The 19191-nt window shown below is 41.0% G+C and overlaps 2 protein-coding genes across 2 annotated transcripts in view; one reads left to right on the top strand and one right to left on the bottom strand.

The window, feature by feature from the left end:
• LOC126458311 (hydroxyacylglutathione hydrolase, mitochondrial) overlaps window positions 1-3021 on the top strand; it is a 111333-nt gene extending 108312 nt beyond the window's left edge. The window contains exon 7 of the mRNA XM_050095256.1: window positions 2752-3021. The gene's annotated coding sequence lies outside the window, so the exon portion shown is untranslated. The remainder of the gene's footprint in view (window positions 1-2751) is intronic.
• Window positions 1-18781, bottom strand: part of LOC126458312 (high mobility group protein B2) — a 35028-nt gene extending 16247 nt beyond the window's left edge. The window contains exons 1-3 of the mRNA XM_050095260.1: window positions 18526-18781; window positions 18368-18438; window positions 2690-2834 (exon numbers count right to left, since the gene is read on the bottom strand). Of these exons, the coding sequence (XP_049951217.1) occupies window positions 2690-2834; window positions 18368-18438; window positions 18526-18648 (339 nt within the window). The 5' untranslated portion in view covers window positions 18649-18781. The remainder of the gene's footprint in view (window positions 1-2689; window positions 2835-18367; window positions 18439-18525) is intronic.
• Between the last annotated feature and the right edge of the window lie 410 nt (window positions 18782-19191).

The following is a 19191-nucleotide window of genomic DNA, read 5'->3' as shown; positions in this document are numbered from 1 at the left end:
TGCTCCCCCCTACACGTAAGCTTGCGAACTATGCTATACTATGGCGCTGCTTCTATTGGCGTGTGCGTCGTGTGCAACTGGCAATGCAGCAATCTCCCGCGTCTGGGCGGGCACGCGCGAGCCGCCAAGATAAAAGAATTGAACTATAGTTTCACTGCACATTTTTGTATATCCACCTTCCTTCATTACTTGAAACATTTCTTCATAGTTACCTTCTTTGTATTTATGCTTGTCTGTCTTAACATGTAATTGCCATTTTTAGGGACGTCCATTCCTCTTCAGCTGAACTGCCTAATGTGGTATTCATTATCTAGTATCTTTACTCCCAGAGAACGTCAAACATATCTCGCCAAGCCTCAGTACTTCAGTATTTCACATCTTTCCATAATTATTCTTCTGGATGAATCTCTCCAGCTTCTGCCTTCTCTTTGATGTGTTGTCAAATGTGCCAACACCTTGTAGAGAGAGGAGGCCGAAATGCACGCTATCTAACGCAGACGGGCGTGAATTCTGGAACAGGATAAGTAGTGAATGGCAGCAAGAAAAGTATGCAGCTCCCCGAATACTTAACTTTTATATTCCTCATTGGTTTACAACGTTCTTGATGAGACATTTCATACGATAACTATCAAACTATGTAAGGCTAATGGCGCCTTGCTAGGTCGTAGCCATGGACTTAGCTGAAGGCTATTCTAACTGTCTCTCGGCAAATGAGAGAAAGCTTCGTCAGTGTAGTCGCTAGCAAAGTCGTCGTACAACTGGGGCGAGTGCTAGTCCGTATCTCGAGACCTGCCTTGTGGTGGCGCTCGGTCTGCGATCACACAGTGGCAACACGCGGGTCCGACATGTACTAAATGGACCACGGCCGATTTAAGCTACCACCTAGCAAGTGTGGTGTCTGGTGGTGACAACACACTCTTCATCAGTACTAAACTGTCATACGAATCATTTCCTATTTCAGATTCACTGTCTGATCATGATGTAATCCAATTGGAATCTTCCCGTACCTCGAACTCTTTTCCAAACATACCTCCTCCTTTCATGATTTTTGAACAGTGTATTCACTATTACCAGCTGAAATTCACTGTAAAATTCCATTGGTCCTTCTCTGTTATTTCTACTACCAAGCCCATAATTTCCTGTTTCTCTTTCTGCTGTTCCTTCTCCTACTACCACTTTCCAATCCCTCATGTTTGTTAGGTTATCATTTCCTTTTACAAACTGAATTACCCATTTCAGATCCTCATATACTGTCTCTATCTCTTCATCTTATGCTTAGGCTATTGCATGTGTGGCTGAACTATTATTGTTGGTGTTGATCTGATTTCAATTTTGATAACAACCCTATCTCTGAAGTATTTGCAGTAATTCACTCTCTCTGCCCTACCTTCCTATTCATAACAATTCCTACTGCTGTTGATATGACCCTATTTTCGTCTGACCAGAAATCCATCTCTTCTTTCCATTTCATCCCACTATATCTAGTTTGACTCTGACTCTTTGCATATTTTCTAGCTTCCCCACCACACTTAAGTTTCTGACATTTTATGCTCTGACTCACAGAATGTTACCCTTCCATTGGTTATGCTGATGATTACCTCCCTCTTGGTAGTCCCCTGTAACAGACACAGATGGGGGGGACTAATCTGTTATCTTTTGCCAAAGGAGAGATCATCACAGCACTTAAGCACAAGATGATGTCACATGTCACACCTGAACACATGGTGTGTCTTTAATGTAGTAGTTCCTGTGGCTGATTTACACATTGGCAAAGCTGAAGTACATATTTTATTTGATGGTTTTTGTATTTATACTTGCACACTACAAAAATGTGCAGTTTGTAATTGAAATACCATATTGAAGATCATTGTTTTTGGTACAATTTATTGTGGTAAAGGATAAGGAATGTGAAATCAGGGAATAAAATTGTTACTGGTTAATGTTACGCCTAGGTCAGCAGTTGCATATGGAGGAAAATAATGGTCATTATAATGTTATATACAAACCCAAGCCTCGAGAGAAAAGTCAAGATCCAATTTCGACATTGAATAATTAGTAATTACCAATATCAGTAAATTTTTGCATGGGAATAGGGAAAATATCAAATTTCGTTACACTTCTTAATTATCACTGATTTTGTGTTGATGTACATGAGGAAGTCTGATATCCTTAATTATACCTTACACTAACGTAAATTAAAGATTTATTCTGAACTCTTCACAGGAATTCTTAAAAATAATGTGAAAACAATTACATTTTGTTACAATACAATTACTTTTGGCACTTATTATATTACTCCACTATCGTATCTTGGACAACTTTAGAGAGATTCCTCTAGCGGTCTATGGAATATGGTTCACATAAGTATTAGTCTGCTTATTACGCATTCAGTTCCAAAGTGTGGATCTTACAAATGATAATTAAAAAAAGTTAGGTACATAATTCCCCTGGACATCATACAGACACCACTGCAAACAATTTTGAGTGAGCACAAATTCAGTCTAATATTACAGTCCATTTACAATACAAATCAGACCTCTGCTCAGTCATGTCAGAAAGAGAATAAAACTTATAATACTACATGTGTGTCAAAGTTCGCAATCATGATGGCTCATCATACTTTCATAAGTGTATTGTTATGGATAATAGGTTTGTAAGCTCATTGTCAATAAGAAAATATGTGCTATACCTTTGTTGAAGGTGTCCGTTCTATATTTTTGGACTGATGCTTCTCCGTTTTAACTGTTGCAGAAGAGCTTGGTTCATCTAATGAAAGTTGAAGGTATGCATTCCGCCAATTATCTCCATGCTGGTCAAGGCACTCCATCAAAAATCTGAAGAAAGAACTCTATATTCAGAAAATTAACCTTTAAAATCTTAGAACTGTGAATGGCCTTACTCTGTAAATAAATAAGTAGCTACAGAAAATAAATTTAATGCCTAATATTTTAGGTTTTTATTATACTCATCTATCATACACAATGTTATTGCTTAAAAAGGAAGAAGTACAAATAAAAGTCATTTATACATTACTAAGTCAGTGGTTAATTTTTGCACACAACTCGCAGAAGAATTTTTCCATTCTGTACTGTGACTTGCGTAAGTTCTCAAAACAAAAATTTCACTGTAGCAGTTTATCTTAGTCTTGCTGTAGTTATAAAGAATTTTACCTTTTCTGTTGTAAGATTCCTAACAGCAGATTTCTGCTTTAGAACTGCTATACACATGGTGAAGAAAAATTTTGTCACGAAATTTTAACCCTGGATAGCTGATTCCAGAAATCACGATTTACCCAAGGTGGCCTGCACGGTCGGTGGTAGCATGCCAGCCTTTCATTCTGGAGGGGGGCGGGGGGGCTGGGAGGGAATCCGCCGGGGTCCCAACACATCCATTCTACATCTACATCCCTACTCCGCAATCCACCAAGCGGTGCATGGCGGAGGGTACCTCATACCACAACTAGCATCTTCTCTCCCTGTTCCACAGCCAAACAGAACGAGGGGAAAAATGACTGCCTATATGCCTCTGTACGAGCCCTAATCTCTCTTATCTTATCTTTGTGGTCTTTCCGCGAAATGTAAGTTGGCGGCAGTAAAATTGTACGGCAGGCAGCCTCAAATGCTGGTTCTCTAAATTTCCTCAATTGTGGTTAGTCAGTCAGTTGTTTGTTTTGGACAGCCAGTGTGCTTTTGACAGAACTCAGTGAGCCTTGAGCAGCCGCTGGTGAAGTATCAGTGCAGCAGCAGTGCAGTAGCGAGCTGCATATTTAGATTTCATATTTGTTTTGTAGTTTGATTCGTAATTTCTTTCCGAGTGTTTGTGGGCTTGCAAATTTAATTACATAAAATCCTTGCGTATTCTCGTATTTGAGAGGAGTAATATTGCTTATTGATAGCCGTAGAGTATAAATTTGCGGAGTCATTAGCAGTAGGATGGATAGGGTGCGTGCATGCTGTGCGTGGGTGCAGGAGGAACTGGCCGCGGTTCGTGAGCAGCTGAGCGTGCTGTTGGCCATGGTCAGCCTCCTTCAGGCTGCTGCCTCGAGGTGCAGTGACGGGTGGAGGGTCTGGCGCGTCGCTTGAGACACCCCAGGTGTCGCTTGCTGCGTCCGCTGACTCAGTCGTCGAGGCACCTTCTAGTGTACCCGGCGCGTTGGGGCCACCCTCACCTCAGGGTGAGTGGCGGACTACAATGCATTCGCGTCGCTCGAGGCAGAGGGCCAATGTGGGGGCTGGCTGGCTGACCTCGCCCATTCATCCTGTCAGTGGGCAGGTGGCCGCTCCTTCAGCAGAGCCCGAGCAGGCACACGGGGGCAAAGGCTTGCTGGTTATTGGGAGCTCCAACGTTAGCCGGGTGATGGAGCCCCTTAGGGAAATAGCGTACAGGGCTGGAAAGAAATCCAATGTGCACTCGGTTTGTCTGCCAGGGGACCTCATCCAAGATTTGGAGGCGGCCTTACCTGCAGCTATCGTGCATACAGGGTGCAGTCGTCTGCAAGTAGTTGCTCACGTCGGCACCAATGATGCCTGTCGCTTGGGTTCTGAGGCGATCCTCAGTTTGTACAGGCGGCTGGCGGATTTGGTGAAGACCGCTGGCCTCACACGCAGGGTGCAAGCAGAGCTCTCTATTTGCAGCATCGTTCCCAGAGTGGATCGGGGTCCTTTGGTTTGGAGCCGAGTGGAGGGTCTCAACCAGAGGCTTCGTCGACTCTGTGACGGTCTTGGCTGCAGATATCTAGACTTGCGCTATTGGGTGGGGAATTGTAGGACGCCCCTAGATAGGTCAGGGGTGCACTACACAAAGGAAGCTGCTACTCAGGTAGCAGAGTACTTGTGGCGTGCACATGGGGGTTTTTTAGGCTAGGCCGTAGTGCGAGGTGTCCTGATGAACACTCACCAGTCAGCGTGCAGGCAGGGAAATCAGGATGCGCTCAGTATAAAGACACTTCAGCTATCAAGATATTAGCAGTAAATTTTCAGAGTGTTCGGAATAAAGTTTCTGAACTTACTGCCCTCCAGGAAGCGTGTGTCGCGCAAATTATTCTCAGGACTGAGACCTGGCTGAACCCTGAGATAGGAAGTTCTGAAATATTCAGTGAGGGTTGGAACGTGTATCGGAAAGACAGATTAGACACCGTAGTTCATTGCATTTGACAAAAATATTGTGTCTACTGAGGTCGAAGTAGAGTGTGATTGTGAAGTTATCTGGACACGTTTAACAGGGCTAGGGGAAATAAAGTTAATTGTGGGGTGTTATTACCAGCCACAAGGTTCAACCGTGACAGTTCTAGAATCATTCAAAGGGAGTCTACATTCTGTGTCACAGAAGTACCCGGATCATGCTATATTAGTCAGAGGCGACTTCAACATACCTAGTATAGACTGGGATGTCTATGGGTTCATTACAGGTGGTACAGACAAGCCGTCGTGTGAATTACTTTTGAATACATTATCCGAAAACTGTCTTGAGCAGCTAAATCGACAGCCAACGCGTAACGGAAATATTTTAGATCTGGTAGCCACACCTCATCGACGGTGTCAGTGTTGAGACAGGAATTAGTGATCAAGATGATGTCATTACGACTATGGTTACGAAAGTTAAAAAGTCGGTCAAGAAGGCTAGGAGGGTATTCTTACTAGAAAGAGCAGTTAAGCAATTGTTAGCATCCTACTTAGTAAATGAATCGACTCCATTTACTTCCAGTACGATGGACGTGGAAGAATTATGGGCACATTTTAAACACATTGTAAATCACGCATTGGACACGTATGTGCCGAAAAAGTGGGTTACAGACGGAAAAGACCCACCGTGGTTTAACAGTGCAATTCGGAGAATGCTCAGGAAGCAAAGGCAGTTGCACTCACAGTACAAGAAAGATCAGGAGAATGAGGACAGGCAAAAGTTAGTAGAGATACGTGCTGCTGCAAAAAGAGCGATGTGCGAAGCATTCAACCATTACCACCGTCATACCTTAGCAAAAGACCTTGCTGAAAACCCAAGGAAATTTTGGTCTTACGTAAAATCGGTAGGCGGGTCGAAGGCTTCCATCCACTCACTCACTGATCAGTCTGGCCTGGCAATGGAAGACAGCAAAACGAAAGCTGAAATTTTAAATTTAGCATTTGAGAAATCCTTCACGCAGGAGGATCGTACAAACATACCGCCGTTTGAGTCTCGTACAGATTCCCGTATGGAGGACATAGTGATAGGCATCCCTGGGGTAGTGAAGCAGCTGAAAGGGTTGAAAATAAATAAATGCCAGGTCTGGATGGGATTCCAATTCGGTTTTACAGAGAGTACTCTACTGCATTGGCTCCTTACTTAGCTTGCATTTACCGTGGATTTCTTGCCCAACATAAAGTCCCGAGCGACTGGAAAAAAGCGCAGGTGACGCCTGTATATAAGAATGGTAGAAGGATGGATCCTCAAAATTACAGACCAATATCCTTAACATCGGTTTGTTGCAGGATTCTCGAACATATTCTCAGTTCGAATATAATGAATTTCCGTAAGACAGAGAAGTTGCTGTCCATGCATCAGCACCGCTTCAGAAAGCTTCGCTCCTGCGAAACGCAACTCGCTCTTTTTTCACATGATATCTTGCGAACCATGGATGAAGGGTATCAGACGGATGCCATATTCCTTGGCTTCCGGAAAGCGTTTGACTCGGTGCCCCACTGCAGACTCCTAACTAAGGTACGAGCATAAGGGATTGGTTCCCAAGTATGTGAGTGGCTCGAAGACTTCTTAAGTAATAGAACCCAGTATGCTGTCCTCGATGGTGAGTGTTCATCGGAGGTGAGGGTATCATCTGGAGTGCCCCAGGGAGTGTGGTAGGTCCGCTGTTGTTTTCTATCTACATAAATGATCTTTTGGATAGGGTTGATAGCAATGTGCGGCTGTTTGCTGATGATGCTGTGGTGTACAGGAAGGTGTCGTCGTTGAGTGGCTGTAGGAGAATACAAGATGACTTGGACAGGATTTGCGATTGGTGTTTTTTTTAGGATGGCAGCTAACTCTAAATATAGATAAATGTAAATTAATGCAGATGAATAGGAAAAAGAATCCTGTAATGTTTGAATACCCCCATTAGTAGTGTAGTGCTTGACACAGTCACGTCGATTAAATATTTGGGCATAACATTGCAGAGCGATATGAAGTGGGACAAGCATGTAATGCCAGTTGTGGGGAAGGCGGTTAGTCGTCTTCGGTTCATTGGTAGAATTTTGGGAAGATGTGGTTCATCTCTAAATGAGACCGCTTATAAAACACTAATACGACCTATTCTTGAGTACTGCTCGAGCATTTGGGATCCCTATCAGATTGGATTGAAGGAGGACATAGAAGCAATTCAGAGGCGAACTGCTAGATTTGTTACTGGTAGGTTTGATCATCACGCGAGTGTTACGGAAATGCTTCAGAAACTCGGGTGGGAGTCTCTAGAGGAAAGGAGGCGTTCTTTTCATGAATCGCTATTGAGGAAATTTAGAGAACCAGCATTTGAGGCTGACTGCAGTACAATTTTACTGACTGAGTAACCACAATTGTGGTTTCATGATACGACGTATTGGGAACAAACCCATCAAAGCTACCAGTTCGTATACAGAAAGTCTCTTACAAATTGTGTCGGCCCCGGAAAGGGCATTTTTTGTAGCTAGGATGTTGTTTACTTAAAACAGGTGCTTGAACTGGCGACCCTCTGATGTGGCACAAGCTTGGTAATGTCTAACACTTTCAAAGATTCCTGGCATTGCCCTGATGTGACAACCCATTAATTCCTCTTCGTTCCTGGGTGGCTCGCATCCAGGTGGGTGGACTAGAACCTTGAAGAATCCCAACAAGAAAAAGTCCAGTGGTGTAAGGTCTGGTGATCGTGGGGGCCATGTCCTTCAAGCACCTCTGCCTATTACTTGGCCATCGAAGAGTTCATTTAAATATCCATGCAGAGCACAACTGTTATGTGCGGCACCCATCATGCTGCAACCACAGGCCTACGCCGTATGTCAAGGGGAACACCTTCCAGCAAGCTGGGTAGTGTTTCTTGCAAAAAGTGAAGGTAATTTGCCCAGTAAGTCGAGGACGTTGATGGACCAACCCAATCAGATTGCCACCCACAACGCCTGCCCAAATGTTGAGCAAAAATTGTTCCTGGTGTCCGTGGATGTACATGACGTGAGGATTTCCCCTTGCCTAGTAATGAACATTTCGATTGTTGTAAAGGCTATCCCGATGGAAGGTGCACTTGTTGGTAAACAACACAATGGTGGCAAAGTCGGGATCTCATGCAATACATCACAGAAACCACAGGATTTAGGTTTTGTACAGGGTGGAAACTAAATGCATCAGGTAGCCACTATTCATCAGAGGCTGCCCTGCAAGATTTTTTTGTTTTTTTTTTTCCTTTTTTAGTTGACTATCCATTCAGTCTAGATAATGACAGAAGACACTAAGTATTAGTGTAAGACCCAAAGAAATGCATACCACAGATGACACTACTGAAATCCCAGTGATCGATTTCTGAGGCATTCATAACAAAGATAAAGAGTTTGAAGCAATCCTAAACAGCAGTGGGACTCACACATTAAATACTGAAAGCTAACTGAAATCTGGCATCGATAGCAGTGAAATTTTTGGGCTAGATCTAAGTATACATTGAAAGAACAAGTCAATGGGAAAGGATGGGGTGTATTTGTGGCAGCAGACAAGAAATTCAGATCCATCTAGATAAAAACTGAAGATGCAAGTGAGATCATTGGGGCATTATAAAATTGTTTCTCTCTATTAGACACCATTCTCGCCCCATGGATCAAACATAAAAGTTTAGAGAATCCCTCAACCCTCTAACACGAATGTTCCCTATCACACTGTCATTACTGGAAGAGACTAACCATCCCACAACAGTGTAAGACTGTTACAGTTTCATAAGTGGTCAGCATGACAAGATACTCAAAATAGTACTGACTACTTTTTCTGAAAATTACTTGGAACAAATAGTTAACAAGAATGGCAACAAACAGATGTCATCTCTCTGAAACTGGACCAGCCGGTGTGGCCGAGCGGTTCTAGGCACTTCAGTCTGGAACCGCGCGACTCCTACGGTTGCAGGTTCGAATCCTGCCTCGGGCATGGATGTGTGTGATGTCCTTAGGTTAGTTAGGTTTAAGTGGTTCTAAGTTCTAGGGGACTGATGACCTCAGATGTTAAGTCCCATAGTGCTCAGAGCCATTTGAACCATTTCAGCCATTTGAAACTAGAATCAATAACCTTTAGACAGCAGTAGCAACTATGATTACTAAAATACAAATGGTACCTAAAACCAATAGTAAGATTTAAATGTTCAACAATCCAGACAGAGAGGTGGCCAGATCTTATACAAAAAATCATCTCAAAGCATTTATCTCTGAGCAGGAGCATGTAGAGGAATTGTGTCTCAAGCTTAAAAGAGAATTTGACCAAGCACTTGATAGATGTGTACTTAGTAGAGTAGATCATGAAAGGAAGGACTCTTCATGGTGTACATTAACTATAAGGAAACTTGTAAACAAACAGTGAGTACCGCTTAACAGAAAAAGATGCTGTATGAAATATGTTTGGCTATTAAAAGGGCAGCAATGTGAGACACTTCCAATGACTATCATATCGCAATCTTTTCAAACCACCTCTCACAAAACCAAAAGAAATTCTGGTAGAGGCAGTCAATGGCATGACAGTGAAGTGTCCAGGCACCCCTGTCAGATCTACATAGAATAAGTGGTGAGTTAGCTTCCAGTTTAACCACAGAAGACCACAGACCAATCAGGAAAAAAAAAAGCTGTGCACCAGAGAGTGGAATAAAACACAGGTCACACCCGTTTACAAGAAGGTTAGCTGAAGTGATTCATTCTCATTTGGTCTCAAAAATGGTTCAAATGGCTCTGAGCACTATGGGACTCAACTGCTGAGGTCATTAGTCCCCTAGAACTTAGAACTAGTTAAACCTAACTAACCTAAGGACATCACAAACATCCATGCCCGAGGCAGGAGTCGAACCTGCGACCGTAGCGGTCTTGCGGTTCCAGACTGCAGCGCCTTTAACCGCACGGCCACTTCGGCCGGCTCATTTGGTCTCATTGCTGTCCATATGGCGTAGAATCTTAGAACAATTTCTAAGCTCAAACATAATGTATCTCAAACAGAGCGTCCTCCTCCATAATAAACAGCATGAATTCTCGAAACAAAGGTCATGCGAAACCCAAATCACACTTTCCTCACATGACATCCTGAAAGCCATAGATCAAAGCAATCAGGTATGAAAAAAGGGTGAAAATGTGGAGGCAAACCTTGACAAAGTTACAAAGTGGAGCAAAGATTGGCAGCTTGCTACTGAGATTCAGAAATGTTACTTGTGCATTTCATAAATTGCAGAAAAGTGCTGTACTATGATTGTAGCATCAATGAGTCACTATTGGAATCAGTCAAATACATGAGTGTAACAATTTGTATGGACATGAAGCACAATAATCACATTGGCACAGTCATAGGTAAAGCAGATGACGGTCTTCACTTCATTGAAAGGATACTGGGAAAAATCAATCAGTCTACTAAGGAAACTACTTACAAAAGACTTAAGGTGCCATCTATGAATATTGTTTACGTGTGAGGAACCAACACTAAATAGGACTAATTGTGGGTATTAAAAGCATACACAGAATTGCAACATGAATGGATCAGATATGCCTGATTCATGGGAGAGCCAAAAATGCTGAAAAGCCTGAATTGCAGAAACTTGCCATGGACCTTGCCGCTGGTGGGGAGGCTTGCGTGCCTCAGCGATACAGATAGCCGTACCGTAGGTGCAACCACAACGGAGGGGTATCTGTTGAGAGGCCAGACAAACATGTGGTTCCTGAAGAGGGGCAGCAGCCCTTTCAGTAGTTGCAAGGGCAACAGTCTGGATGATTGACTGATCTGGCCTTGTAACAATAACCAAAACGGCCTTGCTGTGCTGGTACTGCGAACGGCTGAAAGCAAGGGGAAACTACAGCCGTAATTTTTCCCGAGGGCATGCAGCTTTACTGTATGATTAAATGATGATGGCGTCCTCTTGGGTAAAATATTCCGGAGGTAAAACAGTCCCCCATTCTGATCTCCGGGCGGGGACTACTCAAGAGGATGTCGTTATCAGGAGAAAGAAAACTGGCGTTCTATGGATCGGAGTGTGGAATGTCAGATCCCTTAATCAGGCAGGTAGGTTAGAAAATTTAAAAAGGGAAATGGATAGGTTGAAGTTAGATATAGTGGGAATTAGTGAAGTTAGGTGGCAGGAGGCACAAGACTTCTGGTCAGGTGACTACAGGGTTATAAACACAAAATCAAATAGGGGTAATGCAGGAGTAGGTTTAATAATGAATAGGAAAATAGGAATGCGGGTAAGCTAATACAAACAGCATAGTGAACGCATTATTGTGGCCAAGATAGATACGAAGCCCACACCTACTACAGTAGTACAAGTTTATATGCCAACTAGCTCTGCAGATGACGAAGTAATTGAAGAAATGTATGAAGAAATAAAAGAAATTATTCAGATTGTGAAGGGAGACGAAAATTTAATAGTCATGGGTGACTGGAATTCGAGTGTAGGAAAAGGGAGAGAAGGAAACATAGTAGGTGAATATGGATTGGGGCTAAGAAATGAAAGAGGAAGCCGCCTGGTAGAATTTTGCACAGAGCACAACATAATCATAGCTAACACTTGGTTTAAGAATCATGAAAGAAGGTTGTATACATGGAAGAACCCTGGAGATACTAAAAGGTATCAGATAGATTATATAATGGTAAGACAGAGATTTAGGAACCAGGTTTTAAATTGTAAGACATTTCCAGGGGCAGATGTGGACTCTGACCACAATCTATTGGTTATGACCTGTAGATTAAAACTGAAGAAACTGCAAAAAGGTGGGAATTTAAGGAGATGGGACCTGGATAAACTGAAAGAACCAGAGGTTGTACAGAGTTTCAGGGAGAGCATAAGGGAACACCTGACAGGAATGGGGGAAAGAAATACAGTAGAAGAAGAATGGGTAGCTTTGAGGGATGAAGTAGCGAAGGCAGCACAGGATCAAGTAGGTAAAAAGACGAGGGCTAGTAGAAATCCTTGGGTAACAGAAGAAATATTGAATTTAATTGATGAAAGGAGAAAATATAAAAATGCAGTAAATGAAGCAGGCAAAAAGGAATACAAACGTCTCAAAAATGAGATCGACAGGAAGTGCAAAATGGCTAAGCAGGGATGGCTAGAGGACAAATATAAGGATGTAGAGGCCTATCTCACTAGGGGTAAGATAGATACTGCCTACAGGAAAATTAAAGAGACCTTTGGAGAAAAGAGAACAACTTGTATGAATATCAAGAGCTCAGATGGGAACCCAGTTCTAAGCGAAGAAGGGAAAGCAGAAAGGTGGAAGGAGTATATAAAGGGTCTATACAAGGGCGATGTACTTGAGGACAATATTATGGAAATGGAAGAGGATGTAGATGAAGATGAAATGGGCGATATGATACTGCGTGAAGAGTTTGACAGAGCACTGAAAGACCCGAGTCGAAACAAGGCCCCTGGAGTAGACAACATTCCATTAGAACTACTGACGGTCTTGGGAGAGCCAGTCCTGACAAAACTCTACCATCTGGTGAGCAAGATGTATGAAACAGGCGAAATACCCTCAGACTTCAAGAAGAATATAATAATTCCAATCCCAAAGAAAGCAGGTGTTGACAGATGTGAAAATTACTGAACTATCAGTTTAATAAGTCACAGCTGCAAAATACTAACACAAATTCTTTACAGACGAATGGAAAAACTAGTAGAAGCCGACCTCGGGGAAGATCAGTTTGGATTCCGTAGAAACACTGGAACACGTGAGGCAATACTCACCTTACGACTAATCTTAGAAGAAAGATTAAGGAAAGGCAAACCTATGTTTCTAGCATTTGTAGAATTAGAGAAAGCTTTTGACAATGTTGACTGGAATACTCTCTTTCAAATTCTAAAGGTGGCAGGGGTAAAATACAGGGAGCGAAAGGCTATTTACAATTTGTACAGAAACCATATGGCAGTTATAAGAGTCGAGGGGCATGAAAGGGAAGCAGTGGTTAGGAAGGGCGTAAGACAGGGTTGTAGCGTCTCCCCGATGTTGTTCACTCTGTATATTGAGCAAGCAGTAAAGGAAACAAAAGAAAAATTTGGAGTAGGTATTAAAATTCATGGAGAAGAAATAAAAACTTTGAGGTTCGCCGATGACATTGTAATTCTGTCATAGACAACAAAGGACTTGGAAGAGCAGTTGAATGGAATGGACAGTGTCTTGAAAGGAGGATATAAGATGAACATCAACAAAAGCAAAACAAGGATAATGGAATGTAATCTAATTAAGTCGGGTGATGCTGAGGGAATTAGATTAGGAAATGAGACACTTAAAGTAGTAAAGGAGTTTTGCTATTTGGGGAGCAAAATAACTGATGATGGTCGAAGTAGAGAGGATATAAAATGTAGACTGGCAATGGCAAGGAAAGCGTTTCTGAAGAAGAGAAATTTGTTAACATTGAGTATAGATTTAAATGTCAGGAAGTCATTTCTGAAAGTATTTGTATGGAGTGTAGCCATTTATGGAAGTGAAACATGGACGATAAATAGTTTGGACAAGAAGAGAATAGAAGCTTTCGAAATGTGGTGCTACAGAAGAATGCTGAAGATTAGATGGGTAGATCACATAACTAATGAGGAAGTATTGAATAGGATTGGGGAGAAGAGAAGTTTGTGGCACAACTTGACCAGAAGAAGGGATCGGTTGGTAAGACATGTTCTGAGGCATCAAGGGATCACCAATTTAGTGTTGGAGGGCAGCGTGGAGGGTAAAAATCGTAGAGGGAGACCAAGAGATGAATACACTAAGCAGATTCGGAAGTATGTAGGTTGCAGTAGGTACTGGGAGATGAAAAAGCTTGCACAGTATAGAGTAGCATGGAGAGCTGCATCAAACCAGTCTCAGGACTGAAGACCACAACAACAACAACAAACTGCACCCACTGGGACTGCAAACACAAGATTAGACATGTTTCGTGGTCACAAGCAATTAAACCATCATTCTTCCTTTGTTCCATATGTGATTGGAATGAGGAAAAAGCTCTTAACAAATGGTACAATACTATGTACCTTCTGCCATGAAATTTGCAGTGTATGTATACAGGAGGAGCAAAGGGGAAAATTGGGAAATACCGAAGCATCCGATCCCGCCCGTCTGCTTTGACCCATGACGTCACAAATATGGTGGATACGACAATAAACCACGATTCCAATATGGCGCATATAAAGTCGTTACATACACATTATGAGGACAAAAATACATTGAAAAACAAACACACACACATTCCACAAAAAGCCTAATGACACTAACGGGACAAGCGGGGGAAATAGGGGGTTTTTGGGTGGGGAAAAACTAAATACAAACAAATTTAGACACCCACCCCCTTACAAAACCACGCAAAACAACGAAAAAAACCAACATCACAAAACTCCCCAAATACCACTAAACACAGTATCATCTGGAATCAGACACTTCCCTTGACCTGTATACCTCAACAGCAGCTCCCGATCTAGAAATTTGGGATCGAACACTTCCCTTGACCTATATAGCTCAACAGCAGCTCCCGATCCCATAAATTAGGACCTAACACTTCCCTTGACCTATATAGCTCATAAACATCTCCCGATACAAATACCAACATTAGGGATCAAACACTTCCCTTGACCTGTTATCCTTACGACATCTCCACATACAGCCGTCCCTGATCCAAGACGCAGAAACTTTAAGTAAACCTCATTGCTTCACGACATACTGAACACTTCACGACTTCATTGAAAAATCCGAATAGTTGAAGAAAATTTATTAGAGACAACGCACTGTCCCCCATCATAGCCGACAACCGAAAACTGTTGACCCTGTCAGTCATATCCATACCTACCAAAGACATAAAAGAAGCAATTTACCAAAATTCACACACTACGCCACATTCGCAAACTAAACCAAAAACATCACCTAACACACCACCAGAGAGCACCACTGATCACATCAAAACGACACCTACAAATACGCTACTCTCACAAACTAAATTCCGCACTGTCGTAACGTCACACACCACAACAGCCTTATGTCATGGGTCAAAGCCGACAGGTAGGATAGGACGCTTAGGTCGACCCAAAAATTGTAGGGGATGATGGCCTCCAGTTTTCTGCTTGTTATATCACCAAATCTATGTAAGAGGAACCCATTTGACACCCTGACATTTTAATTATTTTCCCCCAGTATATTTCACATCTACAATATCAAAAATCTGATAAAAATCACAGAAAATGCTAACTGTGGAACTTTTCTTGTTAAGATCTACCAGAACTCTGTGCGACCATACATTACATTCGTTGTAGAGAAGACTTTATGGATGTGAAATGAAGCTGATGTTAATAGGTTATTAGCAGAGAAGTGGTCCAATAGTCTGTTGTAAACTACATTCTCAAAAAACTTTGAGCACATAAGAATGCTGGAGATGTGGCTATAACTTGCTTGTCTCCACATTCATAAACATATGCTACACCTTGACTCTCAAAAGACTACAAAGGAAAATAAGGGGGTAAAGCTGCCAATATAAGATTTTGGAGTTTTGGCTGAGGCAACATCTTAACCAGAACAGCTATCATTTTTGAGTGACCTAGAGTTAAACTGATGTTACAAGGAGTATGCAATGACTGTCTACATAAATCTAATGGATCTGCTTGTAGCAGTGGGGCAAACAATAGGCCAGTCGAATGTCTCTCAGTCTCTCTCTCTCTCTTTTTTTTTTTTTTTAAAAAAAAAAGTTGAATGAAACTAGTCTCTGCACTACATCAGCTATATGAATATTTTCACTCAATCTCCAGATATGACGGTTTTCACTCAATATGTGTCAACTAACTGATATGAATTTCTTATGGTTATTTCAGGGTTATATGAATGTTCTCATTCAGTCTCCAGGTTTGAATAATTTCACCAACATAGTTTTCAGCCTTTTTGGTTGCATATGAACCATGACTGCACTTACCTACACTTTTAGAGACAAATAATGCGTCTCATTTCAAGGAGTTCTGAATAGAAGACATATTTCTTAAAATGCGGTATTTTCAAAATTTATGTATTTATTCACTTAAATATAAATATTTTGTACTTCTGGCATTAGATCTGGATTTTTGGTAGATTTTAAAAGGTTAATAATTGATGCTACAGTACAGATTTATGTTTAAGTAAATGAACAATTACTTTTTTAATTTAACCTTACTGAGCTCTGCCTCTCTCTACTCCTGCTGTTATGTAACTACCAACTATTCTTTTTGGTGAATGCTGTGGCACCATGAACAGGAAGCATATAAGACACATTATTTAAATTGTTCAGTGACTCAACACTTGCTTTTTAGGCATATACTGTCACTTGACAGAAGCAGTTTTCTCACAAGAAATGTTTGTCATCATTCATCAATTTTCTTTAAATTACTTCAATAATGTAGTTTCAGAATATGAATAGCTTCCTTGCAGACATTGCGTATCACACTGAATTTACCTCAAGTATCACGTTTTTATCAGGCTATATTATTTCTTCCATTCCCATGCCAATGAGCATTTCAGCATTTTGATCCACACACAAAGGTTATAGATTGTTTACAGTTATGGCCAGAGATAGGCTTAACTGTGAAATTGAGGTATCAATGTGCAAATGTGAATAATACTTCATAAATGTCAAATACTACACCCACTGCTTTTCAAAGGCTGTAAAATGTAAACAGGTTTCTCTGCATGGGTACGATTTGTACATACATAGTTAGTAACATAATTTTCTGCTCACTATATTCATCTTCAACACATATAAGTGATGGAATAAATGCTCAATGGCTAGATTCAAAACCTTTTCATTAATGGACATTCTGAAACCTTTCTCGTAAAACAGAATGCAAACAGCCACTAAAATCTGGAAATGTTCCTTTCATCTTCACATACCAGCAAGGGAGCTGTAATTGCTCAACTTTGTACTGCCAATCATACATCAGCTTAATTAGTTATGTATTAATTTCATTTGGGACAACATAATCCACAGCAAAGTATTAACCAGTTGTTAATTGTGAAAAGACGAATTAGTCTATTCACTACATAGTTAAATGAATATGTGTAATAAGTTAAAACAAAACTTTGGCATACCCCATGATGTGATTTCACGTACTCAGACAGGGGGGGGGGCTACCTTCTGCGTGTATGCATACCTTGGTTGTATACCACTGCTTTATTTCAGCGAAATGCAGTATTACAGACTGGTTTCTCTCAGAAGAATAAATGGATAGTTCAGTTAACTAAAATACTAAAGAACGATTTTAGGTGAAAAACAATTACCGTACAAGGTTCAACTGACAGTAAGACTACAGCTGGTTTCACTTGAAAAGAACGACTGAATAATTCAGTCAATAAGCAGAACTACAATGGACTGTGACTGATTGTTACTGCTCCTGTAAATTACCATTCATACAGGTATGTACTCAAAACATAGGACATTTCATCTTGCTTACACCTAGACAATATACATATAACAGGCTACACAGAAATACCATACGACGGATTGCGCAGCATGTGCATAATGTTAAATGATTTACACCAGAGTGAAAATTTGTCACAAACAGCAACACAACAGCTGCCAACTTCGTAAAGGCGCTTTTACTGGATAATCTAAGGAATATAATTTAGCCATATTAAATACATTCAAGAAACGAAAAAACAAAAATGGGGTATCTTTGATTGTACTTCATCCTATACATGTCTGCAGAGTGGCTCTGTGGTACATTAGAACAATTTGTAGTATTCATAATTACATAGGCCTACATGCAAATGTAAAAGCTTTTTAAATATGTGGCATTTTCAATTCGTTAAAAATACTCTGTATGCAGCTTCCATTGTAAATTTTGCCTTTCACTCGTATATAAAAAGATGTAATTTCAATCGGGCATGGTGTTTTATCAGAACATCTGAATGCTGTTTGCAACTATTCTCTGTAAATAAGTAGAATACATTTATGAAGATCTACGGATCTTTTCTATCTTAGTTTTCGTCTCATACCCTTTTAATTTCTCCTGGTTAATGATTTCTATACTAAACGTAGCATATCTATTAAGTCTCTGACATTAATACAGAAATATGAAATGTTGATATTTGTAAGTTGAACAAGTTTTGTTAATTAGAAAAGCCAGACTAATAAAAAACTACAATGGATTGCAAAATATGATTTCATATAGACTTAATATGAAATATATAAATTATCTACTTACTTCCTGTCCCTCCTGTACCTCCGCAGCATCCTCTTAACATGCTGAATTCTATGCACCAATCTTTCATTGTCCTGAAACGATTCAACATGCTCCTTTCAAAGTTAAATTAACCAATCACGTGCTTACACTCCAAGCATTATTGAAATATTAATGCTTACTTGCTGTAATACTTCACACCTTTCCAACAGAAGTTGATACTTCCTGCGATAGATATCTACTTCAGCATTTTCAACGTCGTCTTCTGAATCATCAGAAACTGCGTTTGACGGTGGCACAATCATATTTCACAGCAGAATTCAGCAAAAGAACTCACTTGTTCACAAATACCACTATGGAACACACAAAACCAACTTTGTATTACTTGTTACAACTACGTGACAGACAGTAAACAAACAGTGTATAACTTTGGGTGAAAGATATTCCACTGTGAGTTAGCAACACAAATCGATAGAGGCCCGTCGACTGTGGTTTACATGGACATGTGTCATAAGTACACTTTGACATACGTAAGTATAGATGCCCATGTAAACACCTAAAATCGAAAGTCGCTGCAACTGGCGTACGTAGAAATGAAAGCAGAACCGGGTCTACTTACTTGCGCACGTTGGCTTCCCCCACTACTTTTTCGTCGTCTTCGCGAGATGACTCTTCTTGCCGAATGACATACAGTGTGTTTTCGTACATTCGAGAGTTGACATTAAGAAAATTTTATTTGGTTTCTGAGGTCAGAAACACAATTACAGTGACAAAAAGTGGCCGTTGCAGTTGTAGTTGTTGTGATCTTCAGAACAGACACTGGTTTCTATCCTGTGCAAGCTTCTTCA

This window comes from Schistocerca serialis, chromosome 2 (genome assembly GCF_023864345.2).
Source record: "Schistocerca serialis cubense isolate TAMUIC-IGC-003099 chromosome 2, iqSchSeri2.2, whole genome shotgun sequence".
NCBI lineage: Eukaryota > Metazoa > Arthropoda > Insecta > Orthoptera > Acrididae > Schistocerca > Schistocerca serialis.
The sequence above is the reverse complement of the archived record's forward strand: the minus strand, read 5'-3'. Positions and strand labels throughout refer to the sequence as shown.